Source organism: Benincasa hispida, chromosome 4 (genome assembly GCF_009727055.1).
Source record: "Benincasa hispida cultivar B227 chromosome 4, ASM972705v1, whole genome shotgun sequence".
Lineage (NCBI taxonomy): Eukaryota > Viridiplantae > Streptophyta > Magnoliopsida > Cucurbitales > Cucurbitaceae > Benincasa > Benincasa hispida.
Genome location: NC_052352.1, coordinates 39,969,366 through 39,995,806, shown reverse-complemented (window position 1 = coordinate 39,995,806; position 26,441 = coordinate 39,969,366). Strand labels below are relative to the sequence as shown.

The 26,441-nt window shown below is 31.7% G+C and overlaps 4 protein-coding genes across 4 annotated transcripts; 3 read left to right on the top strand and 1 right to left on the bottom strand.

Moving 5' to 3' along the window:
* The first annotated feature begins 622 nt into the window (after nt 1–622).
* On the top strand, nt 623–2,991 carry LOC120075928 (hypoxanthine-guanine phosphoribosyltransferase). Its single transcript, XM_039029678.1, has 3 exons — nt 623–961; nt 2,312–2,476; nt 2,671–2,991. The coding sequence occupies exons 1-3, from the start codon at nt 662–664 to the stop codon at nt 2,767–2,769; spliced, it is 564 nt and encodes a 187-aa protein (XP_038885606.1). The 5' UTR covers nt 623–661; the 3' UTR covers nt 2,770–2,991.
* An 8,388-nt stretch (nt 2,992–11,379) lies between these two features.
* LOC120076590 (DEAD-box ATP-dependent RNA helicase 39-like) lies at nt 11,380–14,703 on the top strand. Its single transcript, XM_039030463.1, has 6 exons — nt 11,380–11,938; nt 13,013–13,102; nt 13,181–13,369; nt 13,834–13,959; nt 14,055–14,236; nt 14,562–14,703. Exons 1-6 carry the CDS (start codon nt 11,450–11,452, stop codon nt 14,563–14,565), a joined length of 1,080 nt encoding a protein of 359 aa, XP_038886391.1. The 5' UTR covers nt 11,380–11,449; the 3' UTR covers nt 14,566–14,703.
* Nucleotides 14,243–15,304, bottom strand: LOC120076591. The gene has a single exon (XM_039030464.1). The coding sequence runs from the start codon at nt 15,149–15,151 to the stop codon at nt 14,552–14,554; it is 600 nt and encodes a 199-aa protein (XP_038886392.1). The 5' UTR covers nt 15,152–15,304; the 3' UTR covers nt 14,243–14,551.
* Nucleotides 15,305–19,446: 4,142 nt separating this feature from the next.
* Nucleotides 19,447–24,121, top strand: LOC120076030. The gene is made up of 2 exons (XM_039029815.1): nt 19,447–20,029; nt 23,541–24,121. Exon 1 carries the CDS (start codon nt 19,545–19,547, stop codon nt 20,022–20,024), a length of 480 nt encoding a protein of 159 aa, XP_038885743.1. The 5' UTR covers nt 19,447–19,544; the 3' UTR covers nt 20,025–20,029; nt 23,541–24,121.
* Nucleotides 24,122–26,441: the final 2,320 nt, after the last annotated feature.

The window sequence follows — 26,441 nt, the reverse complement described above, 5'->3', positions numbered from 1 at the left end:
GGGAAATTTTTTCCCCACTCCCCTCATTCCCCGCCTAATCGGGAAATCGCGCCTCTTTTGGGACGGGCCCTAGGGTCCGTCCGGAGCAATTAGACTCTGGGACGTTATGATGTTTCTTCAATTTTTTTTTTTAGAAAAAAATTAATTTTGTTGTATAAATTCTCCATGAAATCTGGGACAATTATGAATTATGACATTCCTCTTATTAGAGTACTTTCATTTTTCACAGCCAATTTTTTACTTTTAACACCTTTTAAAAATTGAGGGATAACACTTAAAACTATGGTAGTAGTTGTGATTATATCTTTAAACTTTCAATTTTAAAATTTGATTGATTTATGAAATTTAAGAGTTTAATAGACTTAAATTATAAGTTTCATATCTTATTAGTCAAATGAAATTTAAAGAAGAGTGTAAATCGAACTTGAAATTGATACCGTTATTAATTTTTGGGTTTTAATGGTTAACTAAGAAGTTTAGGGAGAGGAATTGATATTTACCTTTCTTTTTTTTTTTTAATAATAATAAAAATACTGCCTTATTTATTTTATTTTATTTAATTTTATTTATGGTATATAAAATAAAATAAAGAAAGTATTTAAATTGAACTTTGGTCTGTATTTAAATTAAAATTACAGAGTCATCATCCCTACCCTCGTCCATGGCAGTTCACTCTCACATTGAGAGAGTGCTCTGGAACCACGACCAGATTTCGGCTCGAGTCTCAGACCTCGCCTCCCAAATCTCCGCCGCCTTCGCCGGAACCTCTTCTCCGCCAGTCCTCGTCGGCGTCGCCACCGGATCCTTCATCTTCCTGGCCGACTTGGTTCGTCGCATCAATCTTCCTGTCGCTGTTGACTTCGTTCGTGTCGAATCTTACGGTTTCGGTACTCAGTCTAATGGTGCTCCTAAAATCTCATCGGACTTGAAGGTCGATGTTAAGAACAAGCATGTAATTCTGGTATTTGCCTTCAATCTTACTCGCTCCCTCTATGTTTCCGCCATTGGATTTTTGTGTTTGGATTTTTTGTTTCCTTGTTAAGAACAAGCATGTACGCTATTCCGTTTTACAGAGTTTTGTTGGTGTATAATTCATATAGAGTCTAATATTGCTGCTCGTGCATATCTCTTTTACTCTCTAACGGAGACTACTGTTCGGTTTTGTGCCTAATGGCTCCAGCTTTCGTAGTCGCCTTGGACTCTCTTTTTCGGGGGTTTTCTTTATTTCAAATGTAGATTATGTTCAAATGTGCGTGTTCTTTTTTAGGAAATTTTCCATGTCAGATTGTTACTTTTAGGGTGGGAACATAAAGAAGAAAGAATTTGAAGATTGGGGAGAAACAATTACAGAGGGTTTATGGAATTGGATTTTGAATTCTTTCAAATTTTGGCATATATTCGAAAGGAGCAGTTTCCAATCCAGGAAATAAGTCAATGAGTGTTAATCTGAACAAAAATTAAGCGAGATTAAGTTCCCAGTCCTGATAAATATTGATTTGTAACATTTATATGAAACTTACTGACATGCATACTTATTTTTATGATCAGAATAAAATTGATGAAAGTTGATTAATAACGGTACTATCACTCCTCATTCTTTACCTTCGGTTGAAGATAATTTCGTGAGTATTAAAAGATAAATTGTCACTCTCTTCAAGTAAAGATTAAACAGATCAAGATATTTATTTGAAGAAGAGAAATTATGGATTTGCTCCCCGTTTTCCATTTTGGATGAGGTCTGAATTATAGTTTTTCATTTTCTTTTTAATTCTTGCCAATTGGAGATATATTTTTCTTTTTGTTGACTTTGAGTGGAATTCTAGCCTACCCCTTTATGCATCTTTTGAGCGAAGGTAGATAGGGAGGATTGCCCATTTGGAATATTATCGTGGTATTGGTGATGCATCATTCAATCTCTTTATAAATGTATTTTTCTTTGTTGTACTTTTTACTATTTGTCTCTTATAAATCTTAATTTTTGTCAAATCCGTAACATTTTATTTGCGTTTATGGATCTTGCACAATGTAAAATGGAGATGGATATGGAAATACGATGAGTTAGTCTGCACTACAATACACTACTAAGTTAAATCTCCTTGAAGAGCAGTCCTCTGTTTTATGGTTTTGATGGGCTTAATTTTCTTCTTTTGTTTCAGCATCAGCTTTCAATAGATTGATTGTCTTCTGTATTTGACATGGGCTCTTAGTTGATAGATACTTGTCCTTCAATTTGAGAGTGATTCATGTCTCCCATAATTATTGTAAAGCAAGTTTAGCATCTTCTTGACTTTTACAATGAATCTCCTGTTAGGTTGAGGATATTGTAGATACTGGAAATACTTTATCATGTCTCATTGCTCACATGGAGGCAAAAGGAGCATCATCTGTATCAGTATGCACTTTTCTTGATAAACCGATGAGACGAAAGGTTAATTTTCAGCTAGTAGGCGAAGGAAAGTTCTATCGCGGGTTTGAAGTAAGATGAAATCGAATCTCCTTCTTAAAACAAGAACACAACACACACACACAGATATGTATGAAAAGAGCCATCATGGATTATTAAACTAGAAACATTATCTGGCTTTTCTCTTTGTATTGAGAAATTTCATAAAGATTTTTCAACACAATCATCAATCACATATTATTCTTTGTATGGTTTGTTTTGAGCAGTGTCCAGATTATTTTGTGGTAGGCTATGGAATGGATTTCGCGGAGCTGTACAGAAATTTACCATATGTTGGCGTTTTGAAGCCTGAATGTTACCAGTGATTAAATCAAACGTCTCTACAAGGAAAGTATTCTATTTACTATTTATTTCTGGTCTTTTTTAAGTATTGAATTTCAACCCTCCCTCCATCTATTGCAATGTAATGGAAAAGGCAAGACATTATGCTAGAAATGATACAGAATTTTGGGTTCAGTAGATTAATTCTAAAAAATGTCGAATAGGTGAATGACCTATGAGACACAATTTTGTGGTTTTTGCTCAAATTGTGCACTAGTTTATTTATAAAATATCTTGGTCTCGTTTGATAACTATTTGATTTTTTGTTTTGTTTTTTAAAATTAAGTCTATAGACACCATTTCCCCTCCAAATTGCTTCTTTTGTTATTTACTTTTTATCCATGGTTTAAAAAATCTTGTCAAAATATGAAAACAAAAAAAATAAATAACTTTTAAGAACTCACCTTTGTTTTTAGAATCTGGTTAAGAATTCAACCATTTTACTTAATAAAGATGCAAATCATTGTAAGATATAGGGAAGAAATAAACTTAATTTTCCCAAACAAAAAATTAAGAACCAAATGATTACCAAACAAAGTTTTAAATGTGTATTTTGGATTTTAAAGCTGAGGGGCTGTTTTATAAATTTCTTTCCAGATGTTCCAGGATTGGAAATGTAGATAATATCTTAGATTTTTATTTTGGAGTTTCTAATTTCTAGTATGGACCTATTTAACATATTTTTAATATCAAAATTCATGAAGGGTTGATATTTTATTAAACATGGTAGATTTCTTAATTTTATATCCTAGATTAATTTTAGATATTTATTTTATACTTTAAAAAAATGATACAAAGTTGAAAATTTAGGTCTCATTGGATAACTATCTCGTTTTTTTGTTTTTAGTTTTTAAAAATTAAGTCTATTTTCACACCATTTCTTATAATGATTTACATCTTATGTACAATGGTTAAATTTTTAATTAAATTCTAAAAATAAAAAAAAGTTTTTAAAAATTACTTTTTTTAATTTTTAAATTTTAGTTTGGTTTTTTAAATTACTGGTAAAAGATAAATAACAAAGGAATAAATTTGAGGTGGAAGTAGTGTCTATGGCTTAATTTTTTAAAATAAAAAATTATAAACGAAATAGTTACCAAACGGAGTCTTAAAATCGAGTTCGATTGGGTTGGATTGTCGGATTTTTTTTTCTTTTCTTGTATTATTACATTTTTTATTAGCTTAGAATACTTAAATTTATATACAACACATACTAATAATTAAAATTTCATAAAAACTCAAATATTAAATATTATGTAGGGATATTTCATTCTCTGTCTCTTATACACATCTAGATGTGTATAAGAGACAGGTGTAAGCAAAGAACGAACAACAACTTTAAATGTATTTAAAAGCAGGTCCACTTGGGAAATTCAAAAGGACGACAACTATCTTATTCGATCATGAAAGAGAGGGCTTAAAAAAGGACGACAACTATCTTATTCGATCATGAAAAAAGAGAGTGGGTTTCTTCTTCTTCTGGTGTAAGCAAAGAACGTACAACAACTTTAAATGTATTTAAAAGCAGGTCCACTTGGAAAATTCAAAAGGACGACAACTATCTTATTCGATCGTGAAAGAGAGGGTTTAAAACAGGACAACAACTATCTTCTTCGATCATGAAAGAGAGGGTTTAAACAATGACGACAACTATCTTATTCGATCATGAAAGAGAGGGTTTAAAAAAGAATCCATCTTTGAGGAGAGAGTGGAAACATATATAACCTTGGCCTATGGATTTCTTAATCTCGGGTCAGCCAAAGTGGCCCCTTCAAATCGGGAAGTATTCTGGCTAGTGTAAATTTCTCAAACCAAATAACCCTTATTAAAAAACGAACCCAACTCAACCATGAAATATTTGGGTTGGTTGGTTTGAGTTAGTCGGGTCATTTATTTAAAATTTTATTCTAAAAAGAGTGAAATATAAATATGTAAAAATCTGATTTAATTATTTTCATATGTCGAATTAAGATCCACACCTCAATTTCAATTTATATATATTTCAATTTTCTTTTCAAAGTACTGAAAAAATATTTTTAAGAGTTGTTGAAAAATAAATTACTCAAAAAAATAATAAAATTAAATAAAATGGTATAAATAATTGTATTATAAGTAACAATATACTTAACAATAGAAGTAACAATATAACCAACTTAACCCAAATTAGTTGATAACTCATGGGTTAGTTGATGAGGGTGAGAAATCTGTTGTGGTCGTTATGCTATTGGAATTGCCTTTCCTGCTAAGGGCGGATGCGCAGAACATGGCAGCGATTGGGTCTGTTAATACTTTTTCTCTTTCTTTTTATCCTCGAGAAGTCAAAATTGGAAAATTATTACAGAATCTTTAAAAAAAGAAGGGAAAAACTTTGAAAAAAATATATCAATTTTGAAATTGAATACAAATAGAATTTTATAAAATAAAAACCAATTTTAAAAACTTGTAAACCTTCAATTTTATCAAATTAATTCAAAACTTATTTAAATGTTACCATTTTTACCATTCGTTCATTCTTTTTAACTCACTCACTAATTTAAACAATTCATAAAATCTTCACAAACTCGTAAATTTCAAATATTATATTTATATATATGTTTTGCACAAAAAATAAGTTTAATCCATGTACAAAATACATTAACATTTATTAATTTTTATAAAATTCCTAATTTTTTTTTTTTAAAAAAAAACTAGTCCATGTTATTTTTCGATATGTTCATTGAACTCGTGAGAGAACTTTTTTAAATGATGTTTGGAGTTTCTTATTAGTTAAAATATAAATTTAGGAGAAAGTTGGTATGTATTACTTAATGCTTTAAAAGTTAAAATTTAGACCTTATAATTTGATAAAGGAAAAATAATATATATTTTTTTAAAAAAAAATAGTCATGCTTTAAAACTTGTGATTGGGCACTTTGGTGGGTTACAAAACAAATAGGTGCAATATACTGATATGAACCACCTTCCGAACAAATCGAACTTTCAAGGGTCAAGAAACTATATTTAGCTTTGAATTTTTAAATAGAGATGAACTCCGTTGAAGAGATTTAAGGAATAAAAACTTATGAGAAGTTTTATAATTAGTTTGACATGATGTACAAGATGAAATTGGTTGCATTTCTTTAAAGTTTGTTGGTGTAGTTTTATTGGCGAGCATACTTTATTTTGGTATTTTTGTTTGGATCCATGTATGTTTTATTTGGGGTTTCTAGTTTTATTGTCTATTTTTGAGTTAAGGTAGAATGGAGTTTTAGTTCTTTTTGGTTAAGCAATACAATTTTTAAGAGTTTGAATGGGGAATACTATGCGATTAGATTGAGTTTTTAGGTTTTTCTAAATAAAATCCTCCTGAAAATTGATAAATTTAATATAAAATAATACAAGTTATATATAATGTCGGAAACAAATTTAATATAAAATAATACAAATTATATATAATGTCAGAAACAATATGTATGACGTGAAGGAAAATAACAATAATAAAAAAAAAACAAACAGAAATAGAAAGACACAAATTGGTAACCCAATTTGATGCAATATCACCTACGACTGGAAAGTCTATGTGTTCGATGAAAAAACTTCATTATATAAAGAGTTTAGCAACTACAATGAAATGCTTATCTTATAGACTTTCTTTAGTGATTCATGTATAACTTACTTTTCGGTTTCAACTTAGGCTCCTCCTAAGTTTGAGCTCCCCTTACTAGTTACTTCCACAATAAAGCTTATCTCAAACTTTGCATGAGATCCCCTCAATATAACACACTTAGGCTCCTCCTAAGTATGAGATCCTCTCACCTTCGCAAGCAAGTTTTTCCCAAGCTTTAATTGATCTCCCCTCAATACAACATAAAAAATCCATCCCAAGTTCTCACTTACGTCCTAAGGAATTTGTAGTCAAGTATAACTAACTGTTGGAACAAACCCTCAACAGAGAAATACAAAGTTTTTATTCATAATACATGAAGGTTGAAGCTTAGACAATCCCTAAGCTCAGAACCCTTGCACACACTTTTCCAATAAGGGTGCGAACCCTAAAAACAATACGTTCGTATAGATATATAGCTAGCCTTGAAAAGATCTTTAAGGAAGGAAGAAATGATCTCAGTGAGAAAAGGAAGGCAAACCACGAAATATGAAAAATACGTTAACAGATAAGAAAAAAAAATATTATGCAAAATATGCCCATCACGTAACATTGGGCTTGACATTGTACATAACATGTTGCAAAACCTGTTGCTGGGGATACAAAAACAAACCAGCAAATGTGCACTAAAAATATTAACATATAAGGAAAAAATCTCCAGACAAAATATGCATAACACAAAACATGTTAAGAAGCACGATACAAGACACATTACTCAAGTTTTGTTTGTAATAACCATACTACGGTATTGTTACATTACAATTCTTAAGTCAATATTGCATGTCAATAACATTCAGTTAGGTTTGCTCAACTTGCTCGTAAAGTGTTCGAACTTAGAGTGGGGGACTCGTTCTCCTTATCTCTTGGCCTTTGATAAAAAAACTAATCCATAGTAATTCCTTTGAATTGATGTCAAATTGACTTAGGGAATTTTATTATTATTTTTTTAATGAGATCACACTAAATGGTTCCTAAGTTACAAATTGCTATAATTTTGATATCATAAACTTATAGCGACTAAGGCCCGTTTATCAACCATTTTGATTTTGGCTTTTGTTTTTGAAAAAATAAGCCTATAGACACTACTTCCACCTCCAAATTTCTTTCTTTGTTATCTACATTTTACCCATAGTTTGAAAAACAACCAAATTTTTAGAACTAAAAAAAGTAACTTTTAAAAAGTTGTTTTTGTTTTTGGAATTTGGCTATGAATGCAAACTATGGTAAGAAATTGATAGAATAGGCTTAATTTTAAAAAACAAAAAATCAAAGGGTTACCAAACGGACCATAAATTATAATTTTCTACAATTCATGGAGATCAAAATTGTAATTTAACTTCACTTATTAAATGAGGTTAAAATTGTAACATTTTTTAAAGTTTAAAATTAAAATAGCAACTGTTATCTAAATATGAACCGTAATTTGACGAAATTGAAAATTTATGATGAAAATTGACGCAATTTAAAATGACAAGGGTCAATTTTGAAATTTTATTTTCTCAAACCACTGATAATTTTCTTTTTACCTTCTCGTCTACCTAATATTATTCTTTGCGTATCTAAAATAAATTCAAGATACTATTCTTATTCTTTTGATAGGATTTTAGGATAATAATAATATTATGTAGAAAATTCTTAGTTGATTTTGAATAGAATAAATTCAAAAATAGTCATGGGCGGTCCAAAATTGATTTATTTGTGCAGTTTAAAGCTTAAATTGACATTATTAGTTTTTAATTTTAAAGTTGAGTATAAATGAAATTTTCCTCCACACTATTATTGTTGTATCAAGTCCCGTTAAACATAAATTTCAATTAACAAATTAATATTAAAATTTATGGAAACTATATGGATTAAATTTAGACATTTATAAATCCAACCATTAAATTGAGATGAATAAATTTTATTGGTTAAAATTCTATTATGATGTTTGTTTCATTTTAATCCATATATTTTTAATTGTCTAAATTTAATAGGCATATTTTCAATAAATCTTAAAATTATCAAATTTAATTTTTTAAAAATCAAAATTGGTATTAAAAATAGACATGGTGTAAATATATTTTCGCAATTTATAAACGAGATGTTTATAAAGATTAGTTTTTTTTTTAAATAGAAAATCGACAATAAACTAAGCATAGACCAATAAGATTTATTGAATTAGTAAAAAATGGAACAAAATACAAACTACGCGGATCAAATTACCAAAATGGTATTTTATGTATTAACCGGTTTTATTTTATTATTATTTTTTAGAAGAAGTGACTAAAAATAATATATTGCATCTTACGCTGCACATATCTTGCATCACACCAAATTATTTTATCTTAGTTTGATACATGTCAAATTCTTCTTATATCTTTCCTAAAATATTTTATTTTATTTATTATTATTATTATTTGTATATGATGAGAGTAAAATGCACAGAGATAGTTGCATCTTGTTTAATGAATAATATGATATTTGAAATGGATTTTTTTTTTAAAATAAAAAAGGTAAATATCAATATATCAATTTATATCTTTTAACTTTAGTGTTGTATTAATTTAAATCTTCCAGTATGTTTTATTTTGATAAACATTCTACGAATTTGTAATTTTATCAGATAAATCTCTAAACTCACATAAACAAATTAATTTATAGTATCAATTAAGATTTGCTATAAATTGTTCGTTCATATTATAATCATCAATTTTGTTAAATCAACATTTGTAAAAGTTTACACATATGAGAATTTATGTATTGACAATTTTCAAATGTAGTCCTAATAAAGATTATAAATCGAATCACTTACAACAATCTATAAGTTTAGTTGAAAAAATTAAATGTCTTACTTGATATTTTTCAAACTAAACCGTAAGTAGATATACTTATGAAATCTCATGGTTCAAATTGACTTGTGTTTTACCACATGCAATGCACGTATGATTTTCTTTTTTAAAATTTGGAATTTGTACATTTTTTTAATGATTTAGATCAATTATTATTTAATAGATTTATTTTTAAAATCAATGTGATTATTTATATATATTCTTACATTATATTGATATTTATTTAGTAATATGTTATAGCTAATGCGAATATAATTTTAGTCAGGCTAATTTAATAATTATTTTTAGCTCGTTTATTAATTTAAAGTTTTTAACTTTTATTTAATACATATATAATATAGGAAGGAAAATCTCATTTTTTAAATGGCTAATTTTAGTCTATAGAAATAAATTTATTATTTAATTTTCAAGTAGAATATCATTTTTTTATTTTTTATAATAATATATTTTTGTTCCACAACTTTATTACTTCATGTGATACACATGATTAATGATATATATTTTTAGTATATATTATATTATAATAAGAAATTGTAGCTTTATTACTATAAGTCACTACGTACTATAAAATTGATAAAATTAGTTTATTATTAATAAGTAGTGCCATTGTAAAAATATAATATTATAATTTTTCATCATTACTAAAAAAGAATAATAGAATTTTAAACTGTACACATATTCAGAGTTAATTTTGGTTTATATAGAAATAATTATAAAAAATAAATTTAAAATGATATAACAGTATCTAGATTATGTTTAAAATTTTTCAAGTTTTATTATTTACTTTGTTATTAAAATCTTCAAATAATTTCTTAATTACATGATTAAAATTAGTTTACTAATTTTATTTCGTACTATATTTAAAATTACTTCTAGTTTTTAATTCGAACATTTTAAGTTTAAATTTATTGTCCAATCAATTAAATTAGTTTTTATGATCAATTAAAATTTTCTTTAGGCATGAAATACATGATTTTTTATTTCAACAAAATAAACACAAGCATGTAATTGGTTGATATATATATAAAAAAATCTAACATGATAAATGGAATCAACACTGAACTAATTATGTAAGAACAATAAACAACAATAACAAAAAATAATAATAAACAATGACCCTCTAAACACATTTCTTAAAACTAGCTTCCTCATTTTTTGATAATTGATAAACAAACTCTATTATTCAATTTTATCAAATTGAATTTTTGATGTGGCAAGTCTAAGATTTGAGATTTTGATTCGTCGTATACATTTCTGCAACTTCAATATAAATATAAATGTCTTGAGATGTTCGAGAGATAAGAAATAACTTGATAACGATAAATTAAGAGAACAAAAATGAAGATAGAATTAAGCTTAGATGAAAAAAATGGTGAAGAAACCTCTTATTATAGTAATAGAAGGTGACAAGTTAATAAAAGCATTTGAATTCTAAAACTTTCCAAATTATAATAATTAAAGAGAAAATAACTTTTAAGTAAGAAACAAATTATTTATTGTTGATTATCAAGGATTAATAAATGAATGTAATAATTATAATGAATTATTAATGGCATTTGTGTAAATAAGTAATAAGTAAAATAGAAAAGAGATAAAAATGTCTACAAAAGTTTTTATCATATCCCCACTCGTTAACATATTATAGATATATGTTAATTTGATATAATTATTAGTTTAAGATTTAAATTAATATAATTTAAAAGACGATGAACTGGTATTTATTTTTAAAAAATTATTAGGATAAATATGACTTTACTTTATACCCTAAACTTTGAATTATACCAATTTAAATCCAAAACTAATAATTGTATCAATATAAACTCGGAACTTTTATAAGTATATTAATTTAAACCATGAACTTTTATAATTGTATCAATTTAAGTCCTTCATTATGTTTTATTTAGATTTATTTGTGAATGTTGAGAGTTTAAATTGATATATTTATGAAAGTCTAAGATTTAAATTGATTTAATTATTAGTTTGATGTTTAAATATATACAACTCCGAAGTTTAAGGTTTAAATTAATAAAATTCTTAATTTAGAGTTTAAATTGATACAATTCTAAAAGTTTAGAGGTATAAATTGGTATTTGTCCAAGTTATTATTATATTTAATTTTGGTAATTTCAATAATGTAACCTATGAATTGAATTTGAGTCCGGCGAAGGTGAACGTCCGAACAGCACCGCCATGGGAAGCAGAAGAAAAGCTCTTTTCGAGCTCTCCCACTACGCAAACAGCCTCTTATGTCCAACCAAACGTTCTACTTTCCCTAACCTCACGCTCTCCAGGAACGCTTTCTTAGCTTCTCGACTTCATTCCTCTGCCTTTTCCAGAACCTCCACCGATGGCACCGCCATGGAAAATGATCAACCGCCGCAATCGAACAGAGATGCGATGCTTCTTGAAAAGTTCAGGCTCAGAAAACTCAAAGGCTCGTCGAAAGTTTCGCAAGAATCATCGAGTACGAGTTCTAACAGAGGTGAGAAGGTTATCACAGGTTTCAAGGAGTTAGGGCTTTGCAATGAATTAGCCGAGGCTGTAGAAGAAATGGGAATTTTTGCTCCTTCTGAGTTGCATTGTGTAGGGATTCCGGCTCTTTTGGAAGGAAAGAATGTGGTGTTGGGATCTCTTTATGGACCTGAAAGGGCTTTGGCTTACTTGTTGCCTCTCATTCAGGTTCCTTTTTCTTTTATCCATTTGAATACAGCAATCCTTTGAAACTTTATTTAGCAGAGTCGATGATGGCTTTGAGTTCATAGTATCAATCAGATGTGTGATGCAGATGTCTGTCATTATCCGATCATTTCTGGATTAGAATATTCATTTGGGTTGCTCTTCTTAGGAATTTTGCTTGTGGTAAATTGTCAAATTTAATTTTTAAAAGTAGCTCAAAATGGTAGGTTATGTTAATCTTTTAATATAGGTTAAATTATAAATTGAGTCCTAGAATTTGAGGTTTGTATCTATTTGGTTTCTCAAATTTTAAAATTATAAATTCAGCCTTTGAACTTTCAAAACTACAAATTTAGCTAACGAACTTGATATTTTACAAAATTTACTGACTACTATGCACAAAATTGGAAGTTTAGGATTCTATTAGACATAAAATTCAAGCTCATATCTAATATTAATTTTTAAAATTTTGCAAATTTGTTGGGCTCTATTAGACAAAATCTTTTGAAAGTTGCATGACCAAATAGACTAAACTATAAATTTAACAGTCTCTGCGTGTGCACTTGAATTATGTGTGATCGAACGTTAATTTGATTAATGAGACTCCATGTATGGAATATTAATATCAAATATGGTAGAAATTACATTGGGAAGTTTGAACTTTTTGTTAATTCAACTGTGGGTGGGGATTCTTGTTTCTGAACTATATAATGCTTTAAACACTTTATTTATCCTCAGGTTGGTAGGAAGTTTGAATTTAGTACCTAATGCGGTCGCATGTTAAATTTACACCAAACCCTTTTGCTTTTAAGTTAATAAGCTAGGATAAATGTAATCTTTTTGTGTGCTCATTATTTCCATTCCCTGTTCTTGAATTGTAAAATTGTCTATCGTGCTTGGTCTACTCTTATTTATTTCAAGAGATTTGCAGTCTCCTCTCCACACCTCTTAATTGATCTACTTTTGGAGCAATTTGATTTTCCATCTAGATTTGTAGAAAGCACAATACAAAACTGCAGTCCTCACTGTCAAGATTTATTTTCTTCCTGTTGTGTGTCTACAATTGGCTCTTATTAGAATCTAAAAAGGGATGGAAAAAAGTATGGCGTGAGGTCCAAGCATCCTCGAGCTTTTGTTCTGTGCTCATCTGTGGAGCTATCTGATGAGGTAATCGCTTTCTCAAACCTTCCTGAATAAGATGTTAAGACCAACTACATTTTGGCTGACATAGGATGCACCCTGCAGGTGTTTCAAATGGCAAAATTCATCAGCAATTACAGGCAGCTCGCAACTGCAAGGGATAATGGTTGTATTGAATTAGAACTTCAAAAAAGTGCATCTGATATCTCGATCGGTTTGTTAATTGGCACCCCTGGTGAAATCCTCAAACTCATTGAAGAGGGGAGTGTGGTTCCTGATGAAATCAATTACTTGGTGTGTGGTGAACAATTCATACTGCATCATCTTTGAAAACGAATAATAAATTTTATTTACATTTTTTCTTGCACGGTAATTGGTACGATACAATCATATAATGTACTCTTGGTTGTTTTCATGTTTCAAAAGATCTGTTCCTTGCTCTGGTTAGGCCGAGATAGCATATCTTTTAGCTTTCCTTCCATATATAACCATAATGTAAGAAGACAAAAAAGTATGGTTGCCTCTGTGTGTGGTGTGTGTTTGTTTATCGTTTATTGGTTTTTTTTTTCCTTCCCAATTTATCAAGCAGCTTAGAGTGCTGGTTTATAGCTTACATCAAGTCAATAACTGATTGATGGATTGACCCTTTGAGTCTCTTCTATGTTTATCTTTAAGACGAGCAATTATATGGTATCTGAGTTCATAATCTTACAAAACTATAAATAAATAATGGTTTAATAATTTTTCTTGTGAAACAGGTATTGGATGAGTTGGATTCAATGTTCGATCTTGGTTTTGGCCCCAACATTAAGGATATTTTAACTTCAGTAAGACACTGCAATGAAAAGTGCCAATCTGTCGTGCTTACTTCGACATTTATAAAGGTTATTTGGTCTACTCTGTCTCTTAGCCAACATAAATTTTTTGTGGATATAGGTTCTGAATTCTTTGAGTTAACAAATTGTCTTATAAATTATAGATGTTGCACGAACAACATTCATCCCTTGTCGAGTCTCTTAAGCGTGGTGATACAGGAGAGATAGCTGCTATGCTTTTAGAAATTGAAGAAGAAGAGGCATTCCATCTTATGGAATCTCCAGATACTCTGAAATGTAAACTTGCCGATGTGGTCGAGTCACTTTGTGCATCTACACAGAGAACGTAAAATTTGATATCAACTTGTTTTGCAGGATTGCAAATAACTTTTTAATGTTATCATGTCTACATTTACAATCATCAATTTGTTGATCAACTTCTCTTAAGATTATGTCAAATGAGCTGCCATGTTTCTGTTTTTGGCAATACAATTATCATTTTCATTTCAAGACTGCATACAATCCAGGGGTTTGAAAGTTACAATACTGCACAAAGCGGTGAGCTCTTAGGGAGATGACAGAAAAACAAATGAAAAAGATAGATTTTAGCTGCATATCTTTTCCTTTTGGCTTTTCACCTTGTGATTTTCAATAGGCCTCTTCACTTCCAGGTGAGTAAAGGACGCGGAGTTTTGGCAGGGGTTACAGCATTTCCATTGGGGTCGTATAATATGACACCCGAGAAATCTGGTAGCTGGCATTTCCCCCCCATGAGTATATTCTTCTGCCATATAGCAGCTTGTTGCTCTCTGCTGAAGAACATCTCATCATTGACATTCTCCGACTCGGTGGCATTCACAACACAGGCATTCACTCGTTGCGTAGTCATGACCGTTGCTTCTTGGTTCAGCTCTATGACAGGATCCTCAAACTCGTAACCATAATCCAAGCAAGCATTCCACCGACGGCGCCATTTTCGGGCATGGGAAGCACACATGAACAATGCAAAAGCACACAGGAGAAGGCTCACACCAGCCATGCCAACCTGGGCTGTGGCTTGTGAAGGATGCATCATTTGCAGTTGCCTTGCCATCTTGGGGTAGTTTGTAAGTTTGTTCTTTGAAGAATTTATAAAGTTTGTTTTGTCTGAAGACTTATTATGAAGGCAGCATGAATTTATACAAGTTTGGGAAGTGGAGCTGTTGGTTTTTGAGGTTTTGTTGACCTGATGTTTGACCTGATTTGTGGTTTTGGTGATCATTTTCCACTCATCTCTAATTGTGATTTTAAGTTTGCATTTTTTGAGAATGAGAACTTTGAATTAAGGATCACCAAACTTTAGGTTATTTTATCAATTGAACAACTTTTTTAGAATACCCCTTTATAAATTTTTTGATAGATAGACTGTAACTAAATATGGTTTTGATTATATATATTTGTGTTATTGTTTCCATGTGTTCATAAATTTTCTTTTGTAATTTTAGTATCATATTTCAAGATTTGAAAGGAATTTCTTAGATTATCTGTTACAGTTTAAATATTGGACAAACTTTTTAGGTATCTAACATAATTTGCCACTTTAAATGTAACCGGTTGATGTATTTTGTTGTCTTTCCCTATTTAAACTAATCTTTTAATAATGATTTCAGGAGGTCTTGACAGTTGGGTTTCGTCATTTGGTTTTTTATTTTTAAAATTGTGTTTTTATTTCTTTACCATTTTCTTTAGGATAGTTTTCATCTCTTCTAAAGACACATTTGATTTTGTAGCCAAAATTTAAAACAAAATATATATTCTTTTTTTTTAAAAAAAAAAAAAAAAAAATTCGGTGGAATTAGTATTATGAAGTTAATTTTAAAAATAGAAAGTAAAAAGAGTGTTCAAGTAGTCATTCTTAAGGTTTTTTTTTAAGAGATGGTTGGTGTTCAAGATGATTGTTGTGGGCCCATCGTGGGTTTGATTTTTGGTGTACTTCTAATCTAGTCTTGTTTTTAGATCCTTCCATTGGTATGGTGTCGAGTCTCTTATACTCTAATGTCTAAGTTTTATAAAGAAAATTAGAATATATGACAATATTTAGGGTTACGTGCTAAAAAATAGCAAAATAAGCTAAGAATAAGATTTGTGGTAATTCATATGACATGCACGTGACCATAAATTTCTAAATACCTTATTTGTCCTTATCTAGTTCATAGTTATCTAGTTCATAGTTGTTATTGATGTAATTACAAATACATGAAAAATGTAGAATCATAGTTAACATAATCTACATATTTTATTATTAATTTAGATTCTGTTTAACCACTTTTCACTTTAATTAATATCCAGATTTTTCTATCAAATTTTATATTTTAAATTTTCATAAGTTATCAAATTTCATTTTATCTAATCAAATTTCAAATTTATTATAATTTTTGAATTGTTTTTCATAATTTTATACATATTCTTAATAAATTAGTTAGATATTTCTCATATCTTTGAAGTTTTAAATTATTTTATATTATTAGATTTTTATATTATTTTAACGATTTGAAAAAAAAAAAGATATCATCACTATTGTAGAAAAATAAAAAATACCCTCTTGCTATGACTTTACAACTAATTAGACTTCCTTTTTCTCTTTCCATCTGTTTGTCTTTTTCTCATTTGTTCTTGTATGATGATTCAATATTCTTTTGTTTCATTATTATAATCAGCTTTCTTTGTTTTTTAGCCAAAGAAGATGAAATCTTATTCATAATCAGAGTTAGACACTACAATAAATCAGAACTTTCACGGTCGCGGGAAGAGAATTAGAGTTACGCCGGATAATTGAAATTATGATTGTTGTGTGATGGTTGACTATTTTCTAATATACCTGTGAATTTTGCAAATACACTATATATTTGAATAATAATTTAATAAAAACAGAATTTTCTCTTCAACCTTTTGAGCACAATATTATCAATTGATTTAACTTTTTGTTATCCAAATCTTTTTTCATTAGTTTAAACATGTTGTTATCAGCTTCAAAATGTAATATAAAGTTAAACGTATTTTCAGGTTGCCCTCGACAGGCTTTGAAAATTAACTAATTTACATTTACAAATAGTAATTGTAACATGAAGTTATGAGATTAATTAATCTACATTTACACAATGCACATTTTTTATGTTTCCATATTTAAATTATAGATTCTCCTAATTTTTCTCCAACAATATCTATTTGAATCTATTTTTTATTATCAGATTTTGTTTTATTATTTGTTTATACATGTTGTTAATATATTGATTTTTTTTTTTTTTTTGTATATTATTCCTATTTATATACCTATTTATTATTTTGAACAATTTTGTTTTATATTGTTTCATTTTTTTTAAAAAAAAACCTAACCCTTATTTCCAAAGTTTCAATATATTTATAAATTTTGTGAAAACAAAATTTAAGCAATGTCTTCCCGACATATTTAAAAAAAAATAATCCTAATTCTACTTTACCTTCTTCTTACCCATTCTTTTATTTCACTTTCCTATTTCCCATTTGTAGTAAGCTTGTAGCCATAACATCCCTACAAACTCTTCTTTAAAATCTATGTTAGCATACCCTCTTCAACACAGTCGCATCTTGGATCACTTTCTTTAGAACCTTCAACTCTTTTCGACTGGTTTCTAAGCAGCTGCATGCCACCAGCGGTGGCCATCGCACCACAGACACACCATCATGGTTGTCCATCGAAGAAACAATCGCCAATTGTTTCTCCGTGAGGCCCATATTGGCGAGTTTTTAGACTTTCGAACGGTTTCTAAGATTTTGACCATGCTATTTAAAGTTTTTGTTGAGATTGTATTTCTTTTTTCTTTTTGCTTTTAGAAGTTTTAGATAGAGTGTATTTGCAGTTTTGGAGTTGTTTTTGTAACATTGTCTATTTATACTCAATTTGTTAGTCTTTGGGGTAGTTTGGTCATTTACCAAGTTGTATGTTCTATTATTTAAATTCGTTTTTCTATTTTTATAATTTTAAAATCTTTTTGCCATTTTTCCAAATAAAACTTTAAATTTTGCCATTTCTCTTGTCAACCCATAGTATAGAGGGTGCAAACTTAACTAAGCATACGAGAAATAAAGTCGAGCCTTTGTAGGGTCTGTTACACTCTGATGCCTAATTATAAGGAGTACATAATTTAGCTAAGCACACAAGAAGTATGGTCGAGGCTCTCCTTTTACCCACTAAAGCCCTATAGGGTTGAAACAATTTATAATGCCTTTTTTTAACAAACCGATTGTTGATCAATTACTTCTCGATTGGGTATATATTTACCAGTTTGGATGTTCGACCAAACTCCTCCTTTTGGGATGCACGTTCTCCTATATCTCCTAATCTCTTGGACTTATTTTTTTTGAGTACTTCCAGAGAGATAGTATAGTATATGTTAACTACCACTTAGCTATACACACTTTGGCTAAAGAGAAAATTTAAAGCATCTCGTTACCTTAGTTGATGGGCCAATTCAATGTTTCATTATTTTGAGACATTTAATTTGAATTAATTGTCAACACGATCATAGTTTAATTGGCATAAAAATTATACTATTGATCTTGAGGTCATAGTTTATTCCACATATTATTCATTTTAAAACTTTAAAACTTTATATTTGGTAGTTATTTTGAAATAAATAAAATCACTTTTATCATGTTTAAAATCATTCCAAAATACATTTTTTAATCACTTTAATTTTATTCTTTTTAAGTATATTTTTTATACAATTCAAATTAGTTTTAAATAATTAAAAATGATTTTTTTAGAAGTGATTAAAAGTGATTTTAATAAGTATCCCAAACAAAAGATGCTACCACGTGAAGGATAGATAATGATTAGATGCCACCTAGGTTACATCTAATCACGTGCATCATTTTCTTACTCAGAAAGAAAAAATATTAAATAAAATATCTTTAAGAAAAATTATTTATCACATGTAGGAGTATACGTAGATTGGGTTGGGGGATTTTTGTCACATATAGGATGTACGTGGGTTGAGTTGAAGATTTTTTGGACCAAACCAAAATTTCGGGTTGATTGAGTTGGCAACTTGTCTCCAACCCAACCCTTATAATTTGGGTTAGATTAGGTTGGGTTTTCCTGTTATTTATTTATTTATTTTATTTTTATTAACTTAAAATACTTAAATTTTTGTATAATACATGCTAATAATCAAAATTTCATTAAAACTCAAATGTTAAATATCAGAACTCAAGATATCTACTACAAACTTGATACAAATATCATAAATAAAAATATATATGAATTATAATATATATTTTTAATAACATTAGAAATTTGAGTTGGGTTGGATCAATTCGAATTTTTAAAAGTACAACCTGAACCCACTGAATAAGAAAAAGCATAAAAATTTTAACTCAAGATCCAAAATTAAAATTAATCCAATTCAATTCTTTCCATAAATTTTATTGGATCTCTTGAGACCTATTAAGATAGGTGGTGAGCATCCAAGTTTTTTGTCTTATTGGTTGAGTTATGTCTTACGTGTAAAACCCTTATAACGCTGAACCGAGGCTTCTAGCCTTTTTTATGCTTCATTAGTTCGTTCTCTCACTGAACTGAAGGGTGGTAATTCATTCCATTAAGCTCAGTTCCGAATATCGAAAAATCGCTAAAAATGAACCCTCGTTTACGCCTTCCATTCTACAGATTGCTTGTTGGGAAATCTCAGGCTTCAATTTCTTCATCTTCCTGTAGCTTTCGGCGAATTCAGGACTTCACTGTGAAGCCAAAATCCGAGTTTCCTAACGAATCGCGGGCTGATGATCTCCATTTTTCGTATCTAATGAGTTCGAATCGGAGCTACAGTGGTGGTTCGGGGACATCGGAGCCCGAATTCGATCAGGTTAGAGAGGTGGACAGGATCAATCTCAAGTTTGCCGAAGCTAGGGAAGAAATAGAGTCAGCTATGGAGTCTAAAGAGACCGTGTATTTTGATGAAGAGGCCGAGTGTGCTCGGGATGCTGTGAAAGAAGTTTTGGAAATGTACGAGGGGCTTCTGGCGAAGTTGCCCGAGAGCGAAAGGAAGGCGTTGCAGAGGTCGATGGGACTTAAGATTGAGCAGCTGAAGGCTGAGCTTAAACAGCTTGACGAGTAATTGAGGTTCATGTATTTTATTTTATTCTTCCCAATTTTCAACATATCAAATTCCCATTCACGTTCTTACCTGATTGCTGCTTGTGACTGGGATAGCAAGTCTGGCGTTAATAACACAGCTCTAGGGTTTTGAACGGCGTGTAGGAACTTATTTAGTTGTTTCTTCCTTGAGAAAATATGTTGCCGCCAGAAAGGAAAAAAAATGTACTTCATTTTTTCCAATTTGACATTCATTCTAAATGGTTTGGTGATCGTGAGTCTCGTCGATCGTTTTGTAATTGATAACTGAACTAACCCACGAAAGCAGTATATCTATATACATCTCAGTTCAGTTCGGTCTTTGGGGCTACATAGAAATGTCCTATCGCATGTATTATCTTTGAAATGACTAGTTTCTTATTTGGGATTTAATTGTGGAATGAAATCTCTATAGTGAGTGGTGGTTCTTCAGGAAAAAGCTGTGTGCTTGGGCGTGAGCAGGTATATATGTATGTATGCGTGGGCAGGTGTGTATGTATGCATGTGCAAGTGGTTGTGTGTGCGCGTGCACACTGTGCTGTCTGTGTATATTTGATTGTTTGTGATCTGTTTGTTGGTAGAAAAGAAGAAGAGTTTTGAGTTATGTACGTATGCGTGCGCGCGCGCGCAAGCAGGTGTGTTTAGGCCGGTGTGAATGTATGTGCAAGTGCCTATGCGTGTGGTGGTGCTGTGTGTGTGTCTGTATGGTTACTTGCGATGTGTTGGGGACAAAAAAAAAAAAAAGAAGAGTTTGAGGCCGCATGTTTCTGAAATATGGTTCATTTGCTTGAAATCTGTACTTGTGAGTTCTATGGAATCTGGTGTGATTGGCGATCCAATTTTGCTTTTGTGTTAAAGATACAGAACTTTTTAATGCAAGGCTGAGGTTTAGTCATAAATGAAGTAAATAGTCTGAAATTAATCTGCCTTTGCTGCAATTTTTGTAACCAGTGTCTAGATTCCTATGCAAACTAAATCAAGTCCACATAGAGGGAATATTTATATATTTAACTCCAAGCGAGAGTAAAGACAGGAATAAGATTCAACTTTCTGTTATCATCTTAATAACAGCATTTTATTAGTTTTAGGGAGTGATGGTTGATTATTCTTAGCTGCACATCTTGCTGTTGCAAGATTGCTTTAATTTTGGTTTGCCTATAAAAAGAACCAAATCTTTATAAATAACTCAAAGTTGGAGATTGTTCACGTGCACAACATGACAACAGTCAACGATATTATGTTGGGAACCAAGGTATTATGGGATGCCTGTCTCACATTGGTTAGAATGGGATGACTAATGTGGCACTTGAGTGGCTTGACTCTCCCACTGGTGTGGTTCTCCAAGGTGCTTAAGTACTTGATAATGGTATCAGAACCGGTTGTCGACGTTCTGAAGTGGAGCTGGCAGAGGGTTTTGACCGGGTGTGGTCGAGTGAAGTATTGCTAGAGTAACTGCCGGGACGTCGGCTTTCTGGGGATGGCGTATTGTTAGGAACCAAGGTAGTATGGGATGCCTTTGTCCCACATTGGTTAGAACGGATGACTAATGTGGTACTCAAGTGGCTTGGCTCTCCCACCCCCAATAACTAGCTTTTGGGGTGCAGTTCTCCAAGGTGCTTAAATACCTAACATACTACTACAAATTTTGCCCACTAACTACTTGATAGTGCTAGTGCATATGAGTTTCGCCACTAACTACATGCGAGTAGATAACTTGCATACAGTGATATGATATGTTTAGACTTTAGAGTTTTCACTCCAAATGTGGAGTGAAGAAGCATGTTTCGATCACTTGGATTTTAGAAAAATGACATGTTTTTAGTTATGTTATGTACTTGTATCTCTCAAAGTTCTAAAATAACCTGAATCCTAAAATGCATATTTGACTCTTCATTGTAAGGGTCAAGGAAGACCGTATCCTCTGAAAAAGTGGGACGCACTAATTCCCCAGCTGCCGGATTGTCTGAATTACTTTGCTGCAAGGCAGACAAGTGTCATCTGGACTTGTACATAAATTAAAGATTCTAGAAAGATTCAGCTAATACCACTGTCATCAAAATCCTCCACATGTCAGCCCTGCCTTATCTGCCCTAGACTTCTTGTGAAAGACAAGAGACTGATACTTTCCTTTGGTATCTTTCTACAAGAGGGTTTAGAATAGTCTTAAAACACCTTTGAGGAATAAAGGTTCGATGATCAATATTTGTTATTCCTAATTGGCTAATTGAACACCATATAATTGGATCCTCTTTCCAAGTTGGAAATCCATCCACCAATTTCATTATCTGTTCAAAGAAATTGAAGAGCTTGTAGATCAGTTGGTCTATTACAACTTTAGGCACAAACGTTGGTTCCCCAATTTTCTAACAGCTTGGGACAGTCTTTTTGAAGGACCATACAAAGTGATTTAGTTGATTCCCAAGCAAAAGAAGAGTGCTTATGGACCTACAGGGAGGACTATGCATGAAACTGATGGAGATCATAAATTCATCTGTATGTAGGAAAGAAAACTAGGAGATATTCATTGAACTTGAAAACTGAATGTCTTTAGGATAACCCAAACATTCCTCGACGACTTACCATCATAAAGTGTAGCTTGCACTGGCTGCTGAATCTCTCAGTGGAAAATTTTGGGGAGAGGTTAATGGGAACATATTTAGAAGTTATTACTTTCAACGGGATAATAGACCTTGATATATAACTTCTTAATTTTCTGTTAAATATTTCAAATTGACGTACCTCTCATAGGTACCTCAAATTTATTTTCTGATTTCATGCCTTCTCAAAGATTTTGCTGATATTTTTCTAGGTCATGTCATGTGCTTCTTTTACTCTCAATTCCCTTGCATAGATGAGCAGAGTGACTTGTTACTAGGGAAGCCTGACTTGTTTTTATCCCTCTCCTTTGTTTTTTGTTGTTACTTTCTGAAGCTTAAGTTGTACTCCAGAAATGGTGAAAATAAAATTAGTGATGATAATCGGTGTGGGCTACCAATTGCACCAACTATTTCTTTTAGAAATTATTACACCAACTTTTGCACAAATTGAATTGTATACTCCTCTGATTTATAATTTTATGCTTGCTATTTTGATTTTGGCCTTTTTCTTAGCTTGATGGGGTTGGAATGCATGGGCATTAGATTTATCCGTGCCTGAAAAACAGTAACATTCTCAAAATTTGAAGTTCTAAAACAAAGTTAGTTTTTTATCGGCACCTTTGGCCTTTGCAGAAAATACTATTTTTCCTTTTACTTCCTCACTCAATAAAATGTCATTTCTGAAAAAAAAAAATGATGAAATGGCTGCTAGATGCCCAACTTCATCAGAGAGGGAGGAAAAAAAACATATATTGACTTAGAACTTTGGAGTTGTGCATCCTTTATACATCTCTTCGAATAGAACGATTTGATTTCTTGGTTGATAGCTTGAGCTTATGTTCTAGATGCTGGATTAATAGGGTGATACCCACTGCTATAAGAAATGTTGGAACTTCTTTCAGGTGATGGTTTCCTCGAAATCCAAATCCTTCAATGAACATGTTGAACTCGAAGAAAAATTGTTTCCTCGAAGTTGTTACGAACTTTATTATAAATGAGGTGAATTTTATCTATAATTCTTTATAGATTACGAACTTTATGAAGTTGTTAATTAGGTATGATTGGGAACTTATTAATATTAATTATTCTCTAGTGATTTTTGAAGTTTTAAGTTCTAAAATGATTGAGTGAAAAGATCCTCAAAGATTTACAGACTTGCAGCTATAGATGCTCTGTTACTTGATGTGATTGATGCAGTGGAACTCCCTCTAATCCTCAACCATTCAAAAGGGGGGAAAGGAAAAGTACCTTTTCGTAGGAGATGCATTTTATGATGACTCTTTCTCAAGCCGCACATGGTTGGAAAAGGTTGATGATGTAACAGTGCTGGTTCCAAATGTTGTATAGAACTTTTAGCAGTGAACATTATTGCTGCTTTAACCTTTAATAGGATGATTCTGAAGGGCATTCCTTAAGATTACAAGACTGTCCAATATCTATGTTGCATCTTTTTACTTTCGTGGTACATTTTTCATTGCTTTCAGAGAGTTTGGAATCCTCTGATCTTCCATATTTGATGTTTATCTTTATATTCTCATTCTAGGGAAAATTGCAAAAAGAATTATTTCAAAGGCCTAAAATGGCAAATGACCCAAATTTTGAAAAAAGTGCCAAATGATCATTTGTTGATGTCTTGATCACGTAAAATTACAATATTGTCATTTCTTTCTTTTTTTTTTTTTTTTTTTTTTTCCGCTTCCTTTCTAATAGGTCTCCAATTATAATGCAATTGGTGGTTGAGTTGGTTAAAGAGGTTGGGGACCACAGTTAAACTACTTTCAATTCTGTTGGGAGAAGTTGGGGTTTAAAAGAAGAAAGAAACCGAAAGAGAAGGAGAGAAGATTAAATATCTTGAGTAAGGGAAGTGAGCTCTCGAGGGTGAGAGTTCGGGGAAATCTATCGTGCAGAATCAGTCGAGGAGTGTCGCTCATCGCCTACTTCATCTATTAAGTGATCGTGTAGTGTTGGTAAGCGATCGCGTAGTGTTTGTAAGAGATCGTGTAGAGTTAGCGGACGATCATCTAGAGTTTGTAAGTGTTCGTGTAGAGTTTGTAAACGATCATTTAGTGTTTGTAAGCGATCATGTAACAATAGTAAGCGTATAGTTGTTGATTGACACTCATCGTTTAGTGAAGAGCAAGTTCATCGTTTAGCTGTTATTTGGTGCGATTGTGTCAACTCGTTTAATCAATAGATACCTTTTAAAAGATCAGTTTCCTAACAAATTGGTATCAGAGCAACCACTTGGACAGACATGGCTTAGAAACGTTTTGAGGAACAGTTGGAATTACTAGACCAGGAGATCTCTAGACTCAGAGTCGAGATGAAAAAATTGCCAACCATAGAGGAGAATTTGGCATCGTTAACAAAGAGCATTGAACGATTGGGATAGCAAGCAGAGAAACATCAACAGATGCTCATTTCCTATGTTACGGAAATGGCGAAGGGAAAGGCGAAAGTGACAGATGAGGCAGAAGGATCGAATGCCAATAATGTGTACGGAACGAATAGTTAAGTGAAAGCAACCAGTGAAGAAGTGACTTGCGATCGAAGTAAATTCAAGAAAGTAGAGATGTCGGTGTTCAGTAGAAGTGATCCAGATGTGTGGCTATTCAGAGCAGATTGTTATTTTCAAATTCATAAACTGACTGAATCTGAGAAGATAACGATGGCGGTTGTGAGTTTCGACGGTACCGCGTTAGACTGGTACCGGTCGAAGGAAGGTAGACAGCCGTCAAAGATTGGGAAGATTTGAAGAAAAGGATGTTCGTACAATTCCGATCTCTAAAAGAGAGATCGATTTGTGGAAGATTCTTAGCTATTAAACAAGAAACTACTGTAGAAGTATATCGAAATCTGTTTGATAAATTGGTAGCGTCATTGCCACATCTACAGAATGAAATATTAGAGGAGACATTCATGAACGGTTTGGCGCCGTGGATAAAAGCTGAGGTTGAATGTTGGGATTTGTTTGGGTTAGTGCAAATGATGTCGTTGGCTCAGCGTGTTGAAGATAGAGAAAATGCGCAAGTCGAAACGGGTCGGGCACGAACGTACAGAGGTAAGATCCAAAACTCGAACTCTTCGAAATTCAATATGGAAAATATGAGTAAAATGGGAGGTGGTAGTGAACCGAAAGAGGGAGGGAAGTCCCAAGAGTCGTTTTCAATGAGGAAAATCACCTTACGAGGAGTGTCGAATAACGATAACTGGAGAGAAATTCTTGCGAGAAGGTTAACTGATGCTGAATTCTAGTCGAAGAGAGAGAAAGGACTTTTTTCTGGTGCGATGAAAAGCATACTGTTGGGCATCAGTGCGAAGGGCGCGGGTTGAAAGAACTGAGATTACTTGTTGTGCATGCGTCTGGTGAAGAATTGGAGTTGCGCAAAGAAGATGAAATAAGAGAAGAGACACTGGAATTGAATATGTTAACGTTGAATGAAGAAATATCACCGATTGCCGAACTTTCTGTGAATTCGGTTGTGGGATTGACGAACCCTCGAACAATGAAGATTAAAGGGAAGGTCAAAGGAGAACCGGTGGTGATACTGGTTGACTGTGGAGCTACTCATAACTTCATATAAGAAGGATTAGCGAATCTTCTGCAGTTGAAAATCACAGAAACGAAAAATTGTGGAGTAGTTTTGGGGTCGGGAATCGCAGTGCAAGGTAAGGGTGTATGCAAAAATGTGGAAATTAGGCTGGGAGATTGAAGGGTGAATGATAGCTTCCTGTCGTTAGAGTTAGAAAGTGTTGACATGATTTTGGGGATGCAATGGCTATTTTCTTTGAGGAAAACAGAG